This window comes from Chaetodon auriga, chromosome 14 (assembly GCF_051107435.1).
Source record: "Chaetodon auriga isolate fChaAug3 chromosome 14, fChaAug3.hap1, whole genome shotgun sequence".
NCBI lineage: Eukaryota > Metazoa > Chordata > Actinopteri > Chaetodontiformes > Chaetodontidae > Chaetodon > Chaetodon auriga.
The window spans coordinates 3,766,063-3,788,498 of NC_135087.1; the positions used below are offsets into that span (position 1 = coordinate 3,766,063).

At 43.8% G+C, this 22,436-nt stretch overlaps 1 protein-coding gene across 1 annotated transcript; it reads right to left on the reverse strand.

Annotated features, from left to right (window-relative positions):
- Positions 1-15,083: 15,083 nt before the first annotated feature.
- Positions 15,084-18,355, reverse strand: ap5s1 (adaptor related protein complex 5 subunit sigma 1). Its single transcript, XM_076748873.1, has 3 exons — positions 18,091-18,355; positions 17,188-17,479; positions 15,084-16,196 (listed from the first exon to the last, which is right to left on the reverse strand). Exons 1-3 carry the CDS (start codon positions 18,258-18,260, stop codon positions 16,068-16,070), a joined length of 591 nt encoding a protein of 196 aa, XP_076604988.1. The 5' UTR covers positions 18,261-18,355; the 3' UTR covers positions 15,084-16,067.
- Between the last annotated feature and the right edge of the window lie 4,081 nt (positions 18,356-22,436).

The window sequence follows — 22,436 nt, forward strand, 5'->3', positions numbered from 1 at the left end:
ACGGTTCAGTGTGAAGTTGATGAGTAAAATACAGGCCACACGTTTTAATATTCTGAATAATGATATGAGAAGATATTAAACAGCCCACTGAGCTCGGGCCCCTGCGGTAGACGCCGCCATGCTGGGCGCTCATTTGCGTGATTTAACAAGCATCAAATCTACTGAACAGGTGTAGGAATCAGCTCACCTTGTGGGTCCTGAAGTGCGGATGAATCCATCTGGTTTGAGCGATGACCCCGTTTAAACAGCTTTTCAGTTACATCCGCAGTCCAGTTTTTCTGCAGAGCCTCTTGGCCTCTGGGGTCCAGGTACCCCGACCTTAAAAGTCCATTTTCTTTCCTGCGCAGCTGACGAGTCCGGGTTTAAAATCCAAACGCGCCGCAGGTGCAGCTGGAGCCTCAGTTCTCCTCATTAACCGCTCGGTCCTCCTCGAAAAGACATCCTCCATGTCCGAAATTACGTCAAATATGTAGAAAATATATTCCAACCGACCGCACCGCCATTAAAAACACACTGTTTCGACTTTAGCTAATCAAACTTTTTACACCTGTGAGCGCAACAGCAGCCCTAGCAACAAATGAGCTTCCCGCGCTCGCCGGAGCCAATCAACCTCTACGACGGCCGTGACGCTCCGGGGCAGCAGCCAATCATCAGCGCCCTATAGTGGAGGCCGAGTCAGTGTAGTTCTTCTTCTTCTTCTTGTCTTTTTAATGGTGAATATCACCACTAGCCACAGTGCTACAGAACCCTTTCATCCTTGTTATTACTCTACTTGTGTCATGATAAAGATGAATGTAGTTTAGTTTGGCCTCGTATAGACCTGCTAATCACTCACTCCTCCTCCCTACTTTTCCCAGCGGACCCTCCCCCTCCAACTTCCTGCTGGACCTGATGCGAATGTGTCTTCATCCCATAACTTCTGCCACTGAATCATCATTTTGTTCCAAATGAACGACTTTCTTTCAGCCTTACTTATTGGTTTTGTCAACGCTTCTTGATTTGCTTTTCATCCATTTTTGGCAAGTTGATCGACTGTTTCATTCCCCCAAACGCCTACATGAGCTTACCCATAAAACTGTCAATTCCTAACCTAATACTTTTGTATAAAAATTGCTATATTTCATATCATATCCCGTCTGCATTTTGAAGAAGTATGTGAGAGACTAGCCGGGGCTGCACTTGAGTCTGAGCGTATCAGAATTTGCAGGGGTTTGATTTCGTCTATGAACTGCAGAGCAAAAGAAATTGCCTTCATTTGAACTCAACGTGCTGCTGTATGGTCAGTTTTTCTCTTTGTCACCTTAACTTTGCACCCTGGAATATAAAATGCACAGCTTGCTTTACCATTATCAGGGTTTTTAGACCCACAGTAAATGCATGTACATGATGTCCAAACCTCCAATGATTCACATAAGCCTACAAAGTCAATGCAGCTGGGATGAAAGAAAAATGTCAATGCAGAGAGGCCGTGGTGATGTGTTTCTCATTGTGGCTGCAGCAGGGGTCTTTTCAGCTCTTTTGCCCCCCACCAGAGGGGAAATACAGTTTAAATAAACTTGTCTATCTGCATATAGGCGCAGGGCTATGAAGAATTAAAAATAAAAGATGAAGACAGAATTGTCCATCAAGTTTTTATTGTAGGTAACTGTCAAGCTGTGAATACAATATTAAATAAAACAAACACATTTAGTCATAGTGAGTTGTTGAGACTAGATTCCACCAGCAAGAGTTGGACCAAAGGCTAAAAATGTACAATATGTATGTACAAGTACAATAATAAGAAAACTGGATTCACAGAAGTGTGGACTTATAACGAGAGTCCAGGGTCAAGAGCAAAAGTAAAAAGGAATAATAAAAGTACTGAATTGTATAACATCAACTGAGTTGACTCAGAAGTAATTTAATAGCTACCGATAATGTTGTATTAGCTACAGATTAGCCTCAGATGGCTCCCATAACTGCTGGCTTTGTTATATATACTCTTCAGCTTATTTAGTCACATTGAGAGCAAGATATATTGCGGGAGACAGAGGTAGAAAGTATCTACAGCAAACATAACCAGAGCAGCACTAAATTAATCAAAGAACGTTCATTTAATATCTCAAAGCCTAAACAAGAGCCACAAAGCAGCTGGAAGGAACACAGAACCTACAGTGAATTATGAGTTTAAAGAGTGGATAAAAGATGCCAGTCAATGGCTGCTCGGCCACAGATCTGACAAAACCGCAAAGGTAACGATGTTCAACTGAAACCAAGTGATGGTGAGAGAATACAGACTCATCCGTCCCCAACCGATTCAAACGGGCTGCTTCACAGTCGGTGGTCCGTGTTTTAGAAAAGTTAGAAAACTTTGAGCTTAGTTCAAGGTAACTAAGACACACATTTACAACTACGATTCCAAGAAAGTTGGAGTGCAAAGACAAAACATTTTATATTCAAACTGCTAAACTTTATTGTTGTTTTTTTTTGCACTGGATGCTCATTCTGAATTTGAACTCGTTTGGAAACTGAGAACACAAACTGCTGAAGTTTGGAAACTGAAATTATTTCCTGTACTTACTTGAAATACGACTTCAGTTGTTCAACAGTCCAGGATCTTAGTTGTCTTTTCGGCCATGAAGAAATGCTGTTGGAACACTGCAGAATGGAGTTTTGTATTATCTTGCTAGAATAAAGAGGGACGTCCCTGAAAAAGTCGTCTGTGTGTACCTTTCAGCCTTGATGGGGCCTCCACAGATGTGCAGGTTGGCCATGCCACTGGCACTAACACACCCTCATACCATCACAGATGCTGGCTGTTGAACTTTGTGCTTGGAACAATCTGGATGTTCCTTTTCCTCTTTCACCTGGAGGACAGGACGTCCATGATTTCCAAAAACAATCTGAAATGTGGACTCGTCAAACCACAGCACACTTTTTATATACTTACAAAAATCAATGAAGTTGATGAGGTCAAATACGTTGATATACATTCTCTTTTCTATCGTCACTTGATATATATTCTCATATCGCTCAGCCCTGACATGTGTTTAATCTCTCTGTGAGTATTTAACCTTGTGCAGCTGTACTGAGAGATCTGGCAGCATTAAACTGAGGCTCGTACCACATTGGAAGTTGTCATAGTGACTGGAGAACAGGCGTTGTGTGGATATACAGTGGTGCCGTTAGTCTTTAGAGGGCAGAGCTAGTCTTCAGTGTTACGCAAAAGCAATTAACATAACGAGAAGAGACTATGATAGTATAAAACAGCTCACTGAAAAGTATGTTTCCATAAGAACTGCAAACTGAAAAAATGCGTTTTGTCTCCTTGTAGTTGAGATGAACAGAAGTGTGACTTTCATGTCATTGTAATTCAGCCATTAATTCAGAAAGACCAGAGACCATCACACTCATTTAACACAAAGAACCACTGAAAAAAGGTGACAGAAAACTACTTCTTCATTTTCAGATACCGTAGCTAACTATTTCTACTGGCTGACTAATTTGCAAAGTAAATTATGACCTAACAGAAATTGTCCCAAAACAAGAAACTTATCGGTTTGTTTTAATGCTACTTTATTTTATTGTATTTTTACTTTCCCAATTTTTATTGTTTTATCACACATATGAATTGTGTTATATAAATAAAATCTATTATTATTATTATTATTATTATCATTATTATTATTATTATTATTATTATTATTTTCCAATCAGGAGTCTATGGTTCTGAGGTTCAAAGTCAGGGCTCCTCGACTCTGCAGCAACCTGCCAGAGGAAATCAAGCAGGTCAGCTCTGCTTCTTCTGCATTTGCTTGAACTGTTTCTTCTTCTTCTCCTTCTTCTTCTTCTTCTCTGATACCAGCATTTAATGTGAGCAAAGAGGGCAAATCTGCGGTATCTCATTAGGGAGGTTGGGACGAAACATATCGCCAACTTGCTGATTGAAGCTGATTCGACTGAGTTTTAAGGGATTTTGCAGGAAATTTTTAATATGGGCAGTCCCTGTGCAGATCAAAGCACTAACCCTCTCCCTTGTTAATGTCCCACTCCACCAATAGAGCTGTACAAGACCAAATTAGAGCTCACCACAGCAAATAACGGTGCTACCAGGCAAAAATATTAAACATAATAGCTTAACATCTTACTTTGTACTATTTTCTGGGTTGGTGAGAAGGATCACATCATCTCTTCTCATACATCTCTAATGCTCCACTTCTCTCTAATCTCTACGTTGGATAAAAACCACATTGTTTTAAAAAAATACACCGACAAAAGTTAGCTGTGAAATATTCATCAAAGCTATAATTATCTTCAAAAATGTGCCTGAAGGTAATTAGAGCTTTTAACAATGTAAGAAAAACATTAGCATGTGTTTTTGAAATGCTGAGCAAGGAACACCAGGAACCATCTTTACTAATAGAACAGCTCTTAAAAATGAAAGTGTTTAAATGCATTCAAGCTGTAAGACGCATGTGGGCCAGCTAAACCTAAATTTGAAGAAATGGCAACAACAAATTAGAACGACCCAGCAATAAGCGAGCAGCGAAAAATATTTTTTTAACAATGGGAATTTGCCTTTTGCTGTGAATAATTGGAAAGTAATCACTGATATCACTGAGAGCAATTAGGAACGGTTGGAACTCTCAGGAAATCACACTAAGTGTGGCAATCACCTGACTACTGTTTCGCTTTGAGACTGAGTCGACAAACTGAAAGCTCCGGTTTGAAAAGACATCAAACTTCAGGCAGGTGAAGCTTTGAAAAGGGCTATAATGAGCTGTAACAGTTGGAAAGCTGTGGACAGAAATTTTCCTCATTAAGACCGAGAGTAAAGAGCAATGAGCTATTAAATATCGCTGTCTACACTTGCCAGGAAAAGGTAATTTGGGGGTTGATGGATGCCACCTCCATTGTTAGCACAAATTATAAATCCATCCCCACTGTTAGGAAAAAAACAGTAGCATCATGTGAGGGAAAACAAAAGCTTATGTGGCCGTCATGACTGAGGTGTCATTTTGGTTTAAGTGACTTCATTGGATCAGAAATATCAGTCTGATCCCAAAAGAACCCTGAGGGTCCTGTGAGTGCTGCACGACTCCTGGGGGAGGGGTGTTAGATTAATCCATCAGGATCAGGACAAGACAAGAAAACAAAGCATTCATATCCCGAGTGTTTTAGCACAGGGTAACAATGTGCAATTATCTCTCTACAAAAATCAGAAAGTCGGTCCGATAGAGGCCTGTTTTAACAATTCAGAGGCAGATCATCGCAGGTGAGAGAGGGGGGATGCAGAGAGGAAGCAGCTGAAGGATCAGGAGTGAGGAATCGGCCACGCTGTTCAAAGGAAACTCAAAAGTTTGGTAAGTTTTCATCATTAAGGTCTTTAGGTTGCACTGACCCAATGTGATGCTGATCTGGTTCATTCTCGAGGAGTTTGTTAAAGTACAACACCTGTGAAAGAGAAAAAAAATGCACACAAATTGCACAGGAAATTCAAAATGGCTGACTTCCTGTTGGGTAAAGAGGCTTTTTTAAGTCTTAGGGTGTCACACATGCATATTGAATTTCATACATATATGTCAAAGTTATTGTGATGACTATGTCATCGACATTTTGAAGGGGGCGCTGATGAGCCACTTTGCCACAACCGTGCTCAAGAGCCAAAAAACATACTGCTTTTGACACATGTGCAAGACTTTGTGAGTTTTCGAGCACCTTTAGCACCTGAAAAATGCAATGCAGCTGGTTGAGGCAGCAAGTAAATTGGGATCATGCAGGAGGTGAGCGATATTTCTCTCCTGAGTCACCCTCTGTGGGGGTCTCCATCCAGACCCAAGCTGATGGAAGGAGGATCCCTGCAAATCCTGAACAGGATCGGGAGTAAAAGTGACAAGACGGGGACAAACGTCAAAGAACTGGAATGGGAAGGGAAAAAAATAAATTGGGAACAGGCTGGAGGAGAAGAGTTGTTTATTTCAGTGTCATCTCCCTCCTCCCCCCACAGTCCCAAACTGATAGAAGGAGGACCCCTTAAAACCTGAAACAGGATCGGAAGTAGAAGTGATGGATCGGGACGTGATGGGGTCAAAACTCATTAAACTAAGACCAGATGGGAAAAAATACATTTGGACCATGCAGGGGGGGACTGTTCACTCCTGTGTCACCCTTTACTCCCCACAGACCCAAAGTGACAGAAGGAGGACCCGTGTATAACCTGAGTCAGAATCACTTGTGAAAGGGACGGATCAGGACAAAACCGGGACTAAAGTCATTAGACTGGGATGGAAGGGGGACGAAAAATTAGGACCAGAGAGAGAGACACTAGATCCCGACAGACTTAAACTGAAAGAAAAAAAAACAAAACATTTGTGCTTATTAAATGTCAAATTCTCAACGTTTTTGAGGAAAACCCAAAACCTGCAGCTGCTGTTGTGTTGCCTGACACTAAAACTGAAGCACAAATTGGCAAGAATGTGGGCAAATGTTGAACAGGGGGCCTGATTTGCAAGTTCATTAGCAGGAACAAAACGTCCAATTTCCATATATTATGTTAAAGATGTTGCCATCGATTCCTCTGTAAATAACATGAAGACATTTGTTTGAGGTCTGAGGTAAATATTCACACACCGTGCCCAGATGTTTCCCATTTGTTGAGTAATGGTGGCGTAGTAATTAAAGGAATATAGAGGAGTCTCCAGAGACGCTCCCTGGTAGCCATCATGGGCTCCATAACTCCCAGATCCAGCCTGCATCCTTTCACCTCGTGGATTCAGAATAAATCACACACTGAATCATGAGGGCCTGGACTCTGGCCAGCTCTGGCCGCCACTGAAAAAGGCATCAGTCAAAAGGGTAACCTGCCATGTGTTCAAATAAGGCTGCAGCTATTTTCAAAGCAATTATTGTCACACGGGTGACAAAAATGCAGCAACCCACACACACACGCACACACACACATACACACACACACACATACGCAGGTAATTATTAAGCTGCCATTACAAATTGAAAGGGCTTCTGCTGTGTATCCTTAAATAACCAAACATCACATTGGTGACATATAAAGGATAAAAAAATAATGTTTTAACACTTAAAATACTGTCATATTATACCTCAGAACTGGAACCTCTGCACCGTGTAGGCCGCTGCTTCAAAATGTTGCACGTTGCTCTGATGAGAATTCACATCACATGTAAAGCTTGGACAGAACTCTAATCTCCTCAAATGTATGCAGGCGTTAGGCAGCATAAAACATGACAGCTGTCAGCCAACATATTAGAGGCTCTCACTGTGAAAGGTAATGGCCAGTAAGGAGAAAATTGGACAGGCTTGCTTTTAGAGTGGATTCAACCTGCCCAAACTGACGCGACTGACACCGGGGGCCGCTCCTGAGTGACTGCAGCTTAGTGAGAGATGACATGACAAGCACATAGTGCTTTCTGCTGCACATCCCTGGTGTCATGAGTGACCCACTTTCCCCCCTCTAATTGCAATTCCCTCTTTAAAACTGTATTACTTTGCACAAAGGATGATTCAATGCACAGCTACGGTCTGCAGCAGATCACACACAACGCAGGGGGAATCAGTCTTTATTATCAAAGAAGAGGAGAAGCACACACATATATTACATATTTACAATGTTACTCTACGCCATACTTTTTCTCATGTGTTTGTGTCTGTGTTGGAATTCTGGGGCTGGATGCTCTGAATAAAGTGGCCCACAAGGACAACAGAAGACAAAGTCAGACCTGCTCCTCCTCCACAAACGGGACCACCTGAGCCCAGAGGCCAAAACTAATGGTGCATTCAGGCACGTCACGTCAACTTGTAAAGTCAAAACTGTCACCAGATAGCCACCTTCAAATGGCCAACAAAGGGGAAAAACCAGTGGGACAAGTTGAGTCATACTGAGGTTTGCAGTATGAACTGTGATATTTCCTTCGTGTACCACGTGTTAAAGATGTCCACGTTTCCTCCATTTCACTGTGATACTCTGTTATTAACATGTTGAGGCTGATAACACGGGCAAAAAGCGAATTTTTCCTGCCTGGATTTCCATTATTTACAGCCTGCAGTGTCTTCTTCATTGATCTTATTCAAGTGATACATTCACCACTGACAGATCACCACTTGCATCTAAGCAGCTGATGTGGTCTTGTGATATATCTCGACTTTACGATTTGATTAGGATCTCCAGAACGCTCCACTAAACAACTTATCAGTGCACGGAGGATTGTGGGATGCTGGGGCTTAAACATACATCAGGTATGTCCTCCAAGCTGTAGAAAAAGCATTGCTTTGAAATGAGGTGCTGGCTTGTTATGTTGTGTTCCAGCCTAAACATGCAGACTAGCACAGGATGCAGACCCTGACATGGGATATGTTTTTCATGATATTATACTGGAATTGACTGGAAAAAAATCAATTGTGTGTGGACACAGAAATTATGAGGTATGAAGAGAGGGCATCTAATTTGAAAAGGCCATCCAGTAATTCACATGAGTGAATGCTGCATGGTTGCTCCCGGGTCCCAACTGCACAACTGGGTGCATCAACCAATCGCTAAGTGGCTGGCAGAGAGAAAACCTCTGACACTTCCTGTTTTCCTGCTGAGCCTCACTCACGGGGGATTCTCCACAAATGAATAATACATCTTCTCCATTTAATTTGGAAAGCAGCCATAATGAGGCGCTTTTGCACAGTATTTCCCCACTCGGGGCTCTCATGTGCCATAAGCACTGTGTGGTTGGATGTGAAGCTGTTAATGGACTGTGGTAAACTGGCGTAAGGGCAAAAAGCTGGAGACATACAGAATATTCATATCTTAAAGGGGAGCAAATTGCCTGATTTATTTCTGCAAATTAGCTGAGGGTGGCAGCAGCCTGAAGATCAGACAAGTGATTTTGTGACTTGCAGACTGCAGGATTGAATCCAAGAAAGGGCAGAGAAGTGTTTCGGTGTTTGACTGAATAATACTCATCACCAACTCTGCAGCTCTGTGGAGATTTTAGCCAGGTTTCACTCATTGCTCTGGTTTAACAACACGTCTACTGCCTGCTTCAGTCTTTCCGCTTCTCAGTATTTTCAGCAAAAAAAAGCTTCAATAATGGCGTAAAGTTTGCGAGCGGCTGGTTCCAGACCTCTGAATTACCATCTCAGTTCAGTGATTAAATTCAATCTGACAGCTGTTTCCAGCAGTCAGAGAAACAGTCGACCCATCAGAGCTTTATTGGTGGGTTTAAGAATGGTGACATGTTTCTTCATAACTTTTTCTTGTTGTAAGTCAACTAACGATTACTTTAATCAACATATTGCTGCTGCCTCATTGATTTTGCAGGTCAGGCTAAATGAATAAAGTGAAACAAAATGCTGATTCTGTCTGATTAACTGAGTAGAAACGTCTGAGGGCCAGATATTTTTCTCAGGAGTGGGTGGAAACCAAACCAGAGCTAAAAATATTGGACTGATGTTAATCAGGGGGACACAAACATGACTCCAGATGAATCTGTCTGCTAAACGTGTCGATATGTAATGTTTTATGCTAACGTGTTAGCCGTAACTTTGAAAGGTATGTCAGAGGTGTTTGTCTGTCAGATGTTTCTGCTTCCTAGAGGCCAAAAAATCAATCAAAGCCACTTTAAGTCTGGCTGGCATCATGCAGCTGGTAGCCCTTAATCTTGCAAATCTCCATTTATTGTTCAATATCAACAAAACAACAGTGTGACACTTTATTTCTAAAACTTAAACAGCTTGAACAGTTTGAAGCCAGCACCCTCTTCAAACCTCCCTCGTCCTGCACAGTTTTGAATGATGCACAGAGGAGCATGAGGAGCAGGGAGGAGAGGAAAGGGAGTGTTGGTGTGATAAAGGGGTATGACCCATTAAACCCTCCAGGCCTGAGTAAAATACAGCGACAGTGTAATTTTACCATAAAAGAGTCGGCCATTCTCAGATGTAAATTTATAGAGGAGGTCGTAACATTTTACAGCTGGTACTTTGTACAGGATATGATCACATTTTCTCCGAGTTGTTAAGATTATGATCCCAGATGATGTGTTTTACAGCAAACAAGCCATAACCTCCGTACAGTTTACTTTAATTACTATTAAAAATTGCAATTAATGACCAATTGCAAGCAGTGAGGAAGCAGAAGGTTTCCTGCACGACGAAAATATGAGTATGTTTTACTAATGAGGCTGGAGTTAAAGATGGCGCTGTGTTAGAGGTGGCCTGTCAGTACTTTTGAGGCAGAAGAGTCTGAAATTACCTAAGTTTGATTTGAATAATGGTGAGATATAATAAGACAGAGTGTGCAGAGGCAGATGGGATCCTGTTTGCCTGATAATCTCCTCTGAGTCGCTATCGGAGCATCAGGAGCATGTGGCCTTTTTCAGTCTAGACTACTTTATCACTTAGCTTATTTACAGATCAACAAATCAATTTGTGGGGAAAAACAAAAAGAGCCAAAAGACAGCAGAAAATCGAAGATATGAAAGTCCTTGTTTTCATCTATTTGGTGAAGCCGACTGTTTCCCCGCAGACGGCGCTGCCTTTCCGTTGATAATGAGCAACAACAGCAAACCTACAGAGGAATCACACTGTGGAGGGAGCTTAATTAAGAAATAATTGACTTATATTTTCAAATAATTGAGTCGTTTGAAGTGCTGTGATAGTCTCACACTGACAAGCTATACCTTTAGACAGCAGGCGCCTCATGCAGATTGCTTGAAATGTGAAAAAGACATTTTTCAAGGGCCGGGGAAATAACATGAAATAAATGGCTTGAAATTGGAAATCTAACGCGATTTGAGATGCTAAGAGAGAACATCTCTCTTCTGATGCTCGATCGACTGGAGGGAAAAGGCACTTCCCTCTGCGCGTGTGTGTTTGTGTGTGTGTTTGTGCATGAAAGAGGGTGAATTTAAGAGAACTCCAGGTACAATTTGCAGAATTATGCCAATGAAGCGTCACGATTAATACATCGGAGCGGTTCACTCGTGCTTGGCGTGCCCGTGCCTACATACTGTACTTCAAACATATAATCTCCCTCCCACACAGGCAGCAAAGAATGCAGAAATTTACAGATCAGAAAGATCTGTTGTGACACCTAATATGAGTGGCGTTTCGCTGTTATCGCAGACCATTCCCAAATCTCCACTTCAACCAAAGCCACACTAAGCTTTCGCCTGTGAGAGCAATATTTGAAATTCTAGGAATGTACGCATGAAAAGGAATAGAAATGATGCCTAATGTATATGAATGGGAGCCGTGGCATTCAGGTATTTCACGCCGCATGCCCTGACAGAGGCTAAAGTGAATAAGTCGTCAACTCACATTGAAATTCATATTGTATCCCTGGCTGGAGCCGAGCCCATTTTCTCCACAGTGCTCCCGCCATGAGCCATACAATAGTCAGGGAGACATCTAATGAGGCAGGAGAAAAAAATATTAAGAGGAAAACCCTTAAACCCAGGAGTTGGCATATTCAATGGCCAGTCTTCTAAATTCAATGAGAAAATCCTTTGTTGGAGCTTCGGGCTGGTGGGAGGGAGAGAACAAAACTCAGGAAGGAGAAAAGCGTGAGCGAGTGACTGAGATGGACTGTGACAATGTCAGCTTTGGTCTGGTCCGCCTGCCTGGATGATGAGTGAATATGAGGGCAGCTCCACCATGAAAGGCAGGAGGGAGGGTTGAAGCGCCGAACAAGAGCAGGAGGTCATCGCCGAGTGGTTGGAGAAGGCAGTTTATGACCCCGAAGGTTGCCGGTTCACACCTTGGTCTGGAAAATCTGTGCTGGACCAGCTCTCTGTGACCTGCTGTTTAAGTGTCTGGTGGTCTGCAGGAACCTTCCCGCTCATGCACAAAGCAGCTGAACCAGATTCTGCCTTTGATCCACCGGCTCTGCCGCCTCTCATCGTTTGACCTTTGGGTCCCCTCGAGAAACCCGCCTGACTCTCCATCGGGTTGGTTTCTTCAGTGCTGGGCTGCTAAAAAGCACTTTGCAAAGTTAGTTAATGGTGCAAGATTGTTTTTGCTATGAGAATTTTATGTACTTCAGTTAATGGGCCTCAATTTATTCCCTCTGTAAGTGCTATTGAAGCCCGAGAGTGTTCAGGTTTTCATTTCAACTACACATTAAAGCAGCTGATTTCGCAGACGAGCTTGTGTGTCATCAGGGAGTAATCACCTGCAGCGTTTGGCTGGAATAAAAACTCGCAGATTCTTGGGTTTCAGCAGCACTTAGCTGAGAACCTCTTCCTAACCTTAACTCTTTAATCTTTTAACTTCGACCCCATTGATGGCCCATTTTCAAAGCTAAGACAGCTAAATATGCTCATTTTGTAGCATCGCTGCATTTCCCAGCCCTGAGACTTCTTTGTGCAATTACACTCATCAACTTCTCTGCCCTTCTGACTTCCCCTCTTTCGATCCACTCACGTTTATTTGTACACTAACATGTCCTTACTGATAATCCTTCCCACAAACCAGGCTGCGCCGCGCCGATGTGTCCTTCAACCTAACAATAACACCGGATAAAAGCCAAACATACACACAGATACTGTAGTGTTAATCTCCACTTGACATTAACTCATGCATTTTATCAAACAGCTGTTTGCAGGCAAAGATCAACTTCCTATGTCTCTGCATCAGTAATTAGCTGTAATTACAAGCTGATTTCACACACATGAAAACAATCTCAGCGCTGCTTGTTTGATGTCTACAAGCTCATTTTAAATCGTTTCGAAGCAGCAGCAGCATTCGTGATTTTGTTGCCTGGTGGATTTCTGCTCCAGTGTCACTATCTGTCCCTCATTATCAGCGGCAAAGACTGCAGCTCTCATCGTGTCTGGCTACATACTGCCCCCTAGTGCAGGCGTCCTGCTCTGTCTCGCCTGACACTGCAGTTTGTTGGGAAAGTTTAATGCAGTGACGTGAATGAAGTAACTGGATGAGTCAAAGAAGACAGCTTAATGAGACCAAATGTCGTTTTTCAACATTAGAAATCCACACACAGTTTTTACAGAAGTACAGAAGGTGCTAAAATAAGCTATAGAAAAGTTGACAAGTCTTGACTGCGTAGCTTAAACAGCAGATTTCAGTTGAAGTTAGCAGTTCGGGAAAATGAAAGATAGCCTCCAGACATGCTGCAAGACAAATAAAAATACTCTGCTTTAAATATTAATTTGTATCAGGTATGCGCTTTCCACAAAAATGCTGTGTTATATAATATCTTCCATTTCAGAAGTTTAGCTCCTCAACACAAGATGTCTCCTCTTTAACTCGGTGCACTGAAAGCTTCGGGGTTCCTGATCAAACTTCTGCACGTTGCAAACTGGAACACGACTGCCTTGAACACCAGTTGTGACGTCACAGCGTCATCTTGCATGTAAATGTGCTGCACTGAGATTTAAAGTGACTGCAGAGGTTCAGCAGACGGATGTGGAAACGACAAACTCTGCACGTGTCAACATTGAACTGAAGCAACGATGAGGGAAAACATGGACTTTAAGCCTTCAGTGAAATCTGAGCAGAATGTATAACCAAATGATAATCAATAAATACATGTAGAATTAACGTGTGGCATCTTGGGAATGCTCCTTTAGACTGACATGCACTACATGGCCACAAATATGCGGACACCTGAGCATTACATCCATTTGTGAGTGTTGAACATCTCATTCCTAAACCATGAATGCTAATCTGCCGCTTCCCCCCGAGGCGACGGCAGACTCAGAGTGCACAGGTGGATGCTGGGGTGGAGGTGGGACTTATGAGAAGCTGTATGAGCAGCAGCAGCAGGTGACAGCTTAACTTTCAGGTGAGCGATGTAGCAGCAGGTGTGCAGCGCAAGCGTGAGCAGAGCACTGACAGCTTAAGAACACCATCCTAATGAAAAGGGGGCACTGGAAATATCTGGCAGTGAGAAAAGTAAGACGTGCAAGTTAAGGAGCCTGAACTCGCTGGAGGGCTTTGATTTATTCATAAGCTCGGGCTCTAATGTCGGCTGATAAGGCTCGCAGTCAGCCTCTCAGTTCATCCTCAAGGTGCTGCAGGGGGGTGAGGGCAGGGGGGCTGGGAAAGCCAGTCCTTTGTGGACCTGGCTTTGTTCGGGGGGGGGGGTCATGTTGAAATGTGAGAGGGTCTTCCCCAAACTGTTGCCATGACGCTGGAGGCACACTGTGTCTAAGCACATCATTAAAACTGGGCTGACACCAGAAATATACTCAGCTGATGACTGGACAGACACAATCTGTGACATCTTTAAGGTGGAAAGAAGAACTTTCTCCTTACGACTGTCCTCTAAATGTCTGAAAACACTGGACAGTTGTACATCTGTGTCTATCATCTGTTAAATGTGAATATTTTCCTTTATTTATTGATTCAAATGCATTGAGAATCACCAACATGCACTAAGTGTTCTGGCTCTTTTTGCTTTTCTCTGCTGCGCTTTAACTTCCAAACCTGTACCTTTAACTATTTAAACTTATTTGATTTGATATCAGTTATTAATGCTGTTTTTATTACTTTTTCTTGCAGCTGTTTCAATAAAGAGATGAACATAATGACTGCACTGCCTGGTATATGAAAACAGAAAGCGAATTCCCTTCAATGGAGCCAGTGGACCTGCCCCTAACCATGAACCAGCCCCGGACACGACACACACAGACCTAAATGAAGGAGCGTCCACATACTTTTGGCAGCACTGTTTACAATAAGTCCATTTTAAGCTTTTACAAAGTTCTATCTGAGGCTGTTTCTTTAAAATACTTCCCATCAGTTTCCTCCACAACGTCCTTCAACTGCTCAGTGAGGCTCACAGGACCAACACCGCCCTCTGCTGGCCGTGCACTGGAACTGTCTGGTTACCTGATTCAGTTGTGTTATTGCAGGTGTTTTCATCCAGCTGAGGCTGAATTATTATTATTATTATTATTATTATTATTATTATTATTATTCCCTGTGAGATGTACACAACCTTTAAATCCTTCTCTTGTGCGTTTTATCATCTTTAAAGTGCAATCCCTGATGCCTCGTTTTTGAGAAGCGCGCTGTGTGTCCTTGATTGCAGAGTACACAAGTTTCAAAGAATACGCCTTGGGTAATATTAAAATTAGTTTTATTTTTTTAATACAGAAAAAAGGAGAGGATCAAAGCAATTGACGTTGGCATCCAGACAGATGTTTTCACCGACCTAAAATCGTCGCTCTGGTTTTGGATTTGGTTGCCAGCACAAAAACTGAGGTTTAAGAGGCTTTTATGAGGCCAGGAGGAGGAGCAGCAGATGTTCACACGATACACGAGTATATCTGCTGTTCATTGTGTCTGGATGCTTCTGCTGTTTTTGTCATCATTTCCCAGTTTGTTCTGATTCTGCACACGAACATCTCTGCGTATCTTTCTGACAGCGTTTCATGTCACTTCCTGCCTTCTTCACTGCCCTCCACGTCTCAGGAATCATGACATTTTTGGTTCAAAATGACATTAAACAGGCCTGACTTTGATCTTTCTTTGCTCCATCTCTGCTGTTTGTTACTGTGAGATGAATCATACTTTGTACTGCACAAAAACATCAGAAAAAAACCCGTCCTGGTGTCCTCCTACTCTTCAGGAACAAAAGGTGCATTAGAAGTCACGCTGAGGCAATAAAGATTCATTTATGCTCCCAGATTTCTCAAAAACAAGGTCACGTCTGATTCCCCAAGGTCACACGATGACATTTCAAGTATGGTGAATCAGATAAATTGCTGTCTTTGATGTTGACGAGCAGCTTTTCTCTGGCCTCTTCAGCTGCTCTCTTTAATCTGCCACATTTCTCTTTCCACTCTTCAATTTGACAAACAGGATTTGAACTGAAGCCTCCCACACAGTAAACAGTCAACAGTGAGCTGCGAGTGGCTGAGGGAGATATTTACCACTCGACGTGTTTACCACCTCATGCAATCTGAAACAGCAGCTGCCACGAGTCCGTTCTTCTTCTTCTGCCGCCGCAGAAATGTCGCAGAGGCTAAACAACAGGCGGCCTGTGTGTCGGAAGGCTAGCGTTTAGCTAGCAGCGGCTCAGGCCGCTCAGGCCGCGGCGGGCTTCACTTGGCCATGTAAGCCGCCACCTCCTTCTCCAGGCTCTGGGCGAAGCGGTGGTTGAGGAAGAGGAGCTGCCCGTGAGGAAGCAGGCGGCTGAGCAAAGCATCGATTCGGTTGCTCCTCAGCAGGACCTGGAGGGAAAGTGGCGTCAGTGTCGAGCCTGTGCAGACTTCTTAACGATCGCACTTAGATTGAGACGCTAATAAAATCTGTACGGCTGCAGTCTTGTTTCACTGCCGTTGCCTTTTTTATTGCCGTTTCCATAACCTCTAATGAGCGGCTGCTGTTGAGCATTTGACTATCAACCACGCAGCAACAGATCTGCGGGGGCAAACTGTTGCACTGGCTTGATTTGAGTCACCGTGTAGACACAAAGATCACTGATGTTAAAGCTGCAACTGGTGAAAACTGAACCAACACCAGAGACACAAAGTTTCCTCATGCAGGAATAAAAAGCACATTTATTTGGGACTGTTTTCAGCAGCGGATTAAACCACTTTTGGCACTGCAGTGAGTGATTTTCTGCAGCAGGACAGTGAATGTGGGACTGAGAATAAATGAACTACAGTGTGTGGGAGTGCCACAGTGTCATAATGGAGCTCTAAGGCCCAGAGGAAGAAGACACATCAGGCTTTTACTACGCAGACAATACTTGTTAGCGGGACACATTCACCGGTGGTTTCGGTCTTTTCGTGAGATTTGTTGAACATCATCGGATTTATCCTTTAAGACCGAAATAAACACGGTCTCCCAAATAGCAGTGACAGAGCTAAACTCTCCAATTATGAAATCTTGTTCTCCTCTAATCCCTGCTTCACAAACTGGACAACAGTAAGTCAAACACAACATTTATTCCATTCAGGAAAAGAGAAAAAGGGCGATTTGGCAGCTTCGTCTTCATTCAGACCACATCAGACCAGGTCTAGATTAAAACCAGGATTATTCTGACATCGAGATTTGCAAATGTTGCATCTTAAAGGGTAAAAAGCCCATTTCACATCTTTTTGTCCACCCAGTCTCGATCAAGTCTGCATGTTAATCTAGTCCAGGTTTGACTCGTTACATGATTTTTGCTGTACAGGACAGACGGGACCCCTTCAGTTGTCTGGGGCGGGCACTCACCTCGCTGCCCTGCCCCAGCAGGTGCAGGTGCTCCAGGCAGTGTCGGGTCAGGTTGCGCAGGGTCCCCTCGGCCAGCAGGAGGTTCTCGTGGGGCTCACAGACCAGCGTGAAGCCCAGACTCTGGACCCCCAGCCACAGAGCGCTCATCTCCTCAGAGAAGGGGTCTCCAGCTCTCAGGCGCAGCACTCCGCTGTCGGCCTCCTGCAGCGCCAGCGCCTCCTCGCCGGGCACCGCCTCCACCAGCGGCCGGCCCGAAGCCTCCCGGGACAGAGAGACGGCGCTCCGGACCTGCCTGACTCACAAATACAGAATAAAGCAAACACTGGATTTGAGGATTTGTCATATTGTCACTGTCACATGGAGAGCTCTTAAAACCAGAATAAAGCGTTCCTGCTGGAAAATGATTGCAGCATTTTCTTTTGACACATAATCAGGAGTTACAGGTCGTCAAGAGAGAAAACGACACAAAGACTGTGAGAGAAAAGCTTCTTTACTGAGAACAAATGAGACGAACGCAGGAGACAGACTGACGGCCTCCACTGGACTTCATGATCATCGCTTTTACATTATGAGCCATCATGAAATCAGCAGGGTGCAGAGAAACGAGGCTGCAATACCGCAGAAAACAGGAAGGGGGTGCTGTTCCTTTAAGAGTCAAGGTAACAAAGCCAAAATATATCAGATCCTGACGGAGAAACACGGAGGAGGAAGACGCAGACAAGAGCTGCATCCTCTTGAAACGGGGCCAACTTGGGTTGATTAATTTGGAAACAGAAAGAATAAAAGCTCCTTCCAGCTTGTAGTTAAACTGACTGTGTGTGTTTCTGGTTAACAGTGTCCAACTACACGTAGAGAGGTCTGTCCGTGGAGGTGAAGGTGAAAAAGACTCTAAATGAGACTCACCTCGCGACCACCGCTATCTTCTCCTTCTGCAGGAGGCGCCTCTCCTCCGGGCTGAGCTCGGACAACATGCCTTCATCTGGTCCAAAAACCCGGGAGTAAAGAGTCCGAGCCTCGCCGGGACCGAGAGCACTGACCGGACACACGGTGTGGATGAGGAAACAGCGAACCATGTCGCCAGAAGTGGACAAAAAGCACCCAAAAGCCGCTTATTCCTCGCGAGCAGCCTTTATTTGCATTGAGATGTTTCTACTGATCACTCACTTCCGCGTTGGTCAGGTGACCGCTCCGGGCCATCGTGCTGTGCCTTATTTGAACCACCAGATGGCGCCCGCAGTCTAAATAATTAGATTATGTAGATTACTAGGTCCGTATTACATTTGGATTTCTAAAATGTAAGAAAATAGTGAGAAATGTCCATCAGTCTTTCCAGTGTCATGGAATACTTAGAATAAGAGAAAGAAATGCTTTTTCCTCAAAAAAAAAAAAAGCCTAATCGATGAATCATTAAGGCGTCAGACCCATGAGTGATCAGAATTTGAGGCGGGGGAGTTTTGGAGTAGATGTGGATGAAAACAGGACTGAGAGACGGGAGGAGGCTGACAGAGATCTCAGTGTGTCGGGGTCTCAGCAGACAAACACAGGCAGCTGTTAATCCAACAGCTGCTGCTGGTCACGCTTCTTTACTCTGAGAGGCCCTGCTCAGTGTGTGTGTGTGTGTGTGTGTGTGTGTGTGTGTGTGTGTGTGTGTGTGTGTGAAGGAGTGATGGAGGGAAAAGAAAGGAAGAAAACATTCACCCGGCTTTGTTAACACTGACTCCACTGTCCTGTTAACCTCCTCGCCCTCTGGCCTGCACAGACCTGCTGAGACTGAAACACACTGAAATAAGACCTGAGGATGAGGATGAGCTGCTTCTGCCGGTTTGAGGGATCCCCCCCCCTTTTTTTTTTTTTTTTTTTGATGGAAACTTTCACGACATTCTGCTTGTGTCATTGTTAGAGCTGTGGAGGCTGGCAACTTTTCATGTGCATGTTCAGTTTGCAGATAAAATGAAGTGGAAACAGCAAAATTTTTTAAAACTACATTTGGATGGCGTGGATTGGCGTCCCGCTCTGGCCCAGAGTAAAATATCTCATCAACTATTAGATGTATAACCATTAAAGTCTGCACAGACGTTCATTGTTCCCAGAGGATTAATCCAAATGATCCTTTGTCATCTAGCGCCACTAGCAGGCCAAAAGTCTTCACTTTTGCAGGGACCTGCCTCAACATCTGCTGTATCAGCATTCATGTTCACAGAGGATGAATCTTAATAACTTTGTTGATCCACTGACTTTTCATCAAGAGGCATCATCCAATCGAATCCTCCAAAACGAGCCACAGATTCAGCCGATTCCTGACAATAACTGATTTTCTGGAAAGCTACTAGAGTTTCTCCAGGACTAAAGACGGCTCAGCCTGGAGCTCTGAGGAGCCAGATGGAAATGGTCTTATTATCCTGTGAAATGCTGCACTTCTACATCTACTTGATGGGTTTGCAAAAAATTTGGCACAAATAAATTCACGCTTCCCTCCTTCGTCCTGACTTCTCCTCTACTTTTTCACATTTTTGGCTTTGTGTCAAATGCTTTGACATCTATTTCATGGATTGCCGTGAAATGTGCTCCAGTCTTTCATGTCTACCAAAGAGTGACTCACACTGAACTCTGGTGATCCCCTCAGTATTTATTTAGCAGCATCATCGGGTCAAAACCTGCTAAACTTGTCCTGGATTTCACCTGTCTTCAGTGAACTGATTTGCCAAAGGATGATGAAGGCTTAAACTGAATTTGATTTGAGATTAATGTCTTGTTTGGATTATTTCAGTGACGACAAACAAGCACCACCTGTCAGACAGGTGGGCTGACGCTCAGTAACTCTGATGAAATCTAGTTCATTTTCCTGGGAAAATGCAACGTTTAATGCAGCAAAAGTTGAAGAGAGTAGCTGGACATTTTTTCACGCCTGGATGCTTAATATGAATCTACAGCTGACAGTCAGTTAGCTTAGCTTAAGATAAAGAGCCTGTCTCTGTCCACAGGCAACAAACTCCACCTACATCAACACGTTACAGCTTTAAGTCGGTCTGAACAAAACCAAAGTGTACAAATGACACTTTTTAGGCAGATTTTATTCCCTTCAGAGCCAGGCTGGCTGTTTCCCATGGTTTTCCATTCTTCCTGCTAAGCTAAGCTAAGCTAAGCTAGCCAGTTGCTGACTGTAGCTGGATAGTTATCATACAGACCTGAGACTGCTATTAATATTTTCATCTAACACTCGGCAAGACAGAGAATAACGTTCCTTTAAGCTTGAATTGACCTGGTTTGATTTATACTCTGACCAGGAAACCAGAGCTTAATGATCAGCCTCGTTATATCCATTATGTAACTGAAATGAGGAGAAGGTGAGGAGGAGAAGTATTTCTGCAGCGCCCACATCGTGTGTAATTATTAGCCCCGACTGGTTTGCAGGCGCTCCTCTTAAACGGTGGAGGAGTGAATGAGAGGGAACGCCGCGGGTAATAATTAGCTAAAACCAGTGAGAAAATTCAATGTGAAAGTGAAGCCAGATTTCTCGGTCAGTGTGAAACTTAAATTTCTGATTCACGCAGAGGATCAGATGTTCAGCGCAGAGCTTTTGAAGCATGAAGGACGTGCAGCCACTCGTGTCATGAATACCACAAGAGAAGTCCTGGTGTTGTTGAACTATGAGTCACAGTTCCCTCTGATGAAACAAGCAGCTGAATAAAGACAAAAACAGGATGTATCAGCTGCTTAAACGCACCAATGCCAGCGAGGCCCACATGTTTGAAATGAAGGAAGCTACAGAAGAGGAGACTGAAGTGTCCTTCTGTCTCGGCTGCACTCTCAGCAGAGACACATGAAAACTTCCTCAAACTTACGGTGAAATCATCTGCAGAGAAACCAGAAACACGCAAGAGAATAAAGATCTTTGCTGAGAAGTCGGCATGTTTCCGACCCTCCATTCAAAAAGGAAGTTCACCTCACACAACAACAACCTCCACCCTTCCCCTGAAACCACAGTGTCATGCTGCTTCACCACCCTCGCCAGTTTGTTCGGACCTTTTTACAGGCTGGTTTGTCAGTTTGCTGTCAATGTCAACAGGTTAACGCAAACAGGGGTTTGAAGGCGACACCCAGGCTGGCGGTTTGCGTGACGGCAGCTTTGATCAGCCCTGCAGCCGCCTGCAGGACCCCGGGGTGGGGTATGAAGACGGGACAGGCTGGGGCAAAGAGGTGGATTCACAAAGCAGAGATGGTGATAGGAAGGGTGGGGCAGGGTGCTGGTGAGGTGGCTGAGAAGGAGATAACAGATTTATAACAGATTATATCTGGTTTGTACAATCTGTTGAGAAACAAACGGCTGCCTGTAGCTTTATATTTAGCGCGTGATTGTGGCATCAGGTAACTCAGCAAGAAATCAAGTTAGCACATTTCCCAAAATGTCAAACTGTTCCTTTAACTTGCTTTAGCACTCAGCATCCACAACAATCCATAGTTTTTAATCTGTATGTAATCTGTCTGTGAAGTCTGTAGCTGAAAGCATCTGAAACAAGCAGCTCAGAAAGCGCACACTGTTAAACTTCTGGACAAAAGTTGCACCTTTTGCAAAATTTCAAGTTCTTCTTTCTCTGTTGAGCCTGCAGCTCCTAATTGGATGAGTCCAGCTGTAAAACCTGGCTCAGCTTTGCCAAGCACTCATCTACATTAAAAACCAACTGCTGAAGTGGAAAATGAAGCTCATCTTGAAAGGCTCTTGCAAGTGTTGCATTATGTATGCCTCATGTAAAGGTGCGAGGCCTCTTAAACCTCAGCAAACGGCCAATTAGTCGGCTTTCCAGGACAAAGGCGGCAGCTTGATATGAATGGAGCAGACCCCTGACTAATACATGCAAAGATCACTCAAAGAAAAATTAAGGTTTGTGTTTCACGTCTCTCACATCTACATTTAATCTTTACGACCCTGCTCAGATTATTCTCAGGGTTTAGGAAACAATAAAAGCATTTGGAGTTTAAGGAGTTGCGCAAACAACCAACAGACACTCGTGTCAGCTCGAGACTGTTGGCTGTAAATTAGCCTTCAGAGCTCGGTGGAATGCAAACAAAGGCCTGCGCTCCCTCTCCCGTACTCACATGGCCGCGGGGAAACTGCCTGAGTTCAAACTTTGGAAAAGTGCCAGAAGGGAGGGAGTTGTGCTTTTCTGGCCTCCAGATCGGTCACGTGTTTGCAGCACATGGCGGCTCTGATTTTTCCCCTCCTCTAACAGCGCTGTTAACCTCCTGTCAGG

Bases quoted from the DNA above. Each gene is read 5' to 3' on its own strand.
- ap5s1 (XM_076748873.1), bottom strand. From the start codon at position 18,260: ATGGTTCGCTGTTTCCTCATCCACACCGTGTGTCCGGTCAGTGCTCTC. The intron at 17,480-18,090 runs GTGAGTCTCATT...TTTGTGAGTCAG, and splicing joins AAGATAGCGGTGGTCGCGAG to GCAGGTCCGGAGCGCCGTCT. The intron at 16,197-17,187 runs GTGAGTGCCCGC...CTTTCCCTCCAG, and splicing joins TGCTGGGGCAGGGCAGCGAG to GTCCTGCTGAGGAGCAACCG.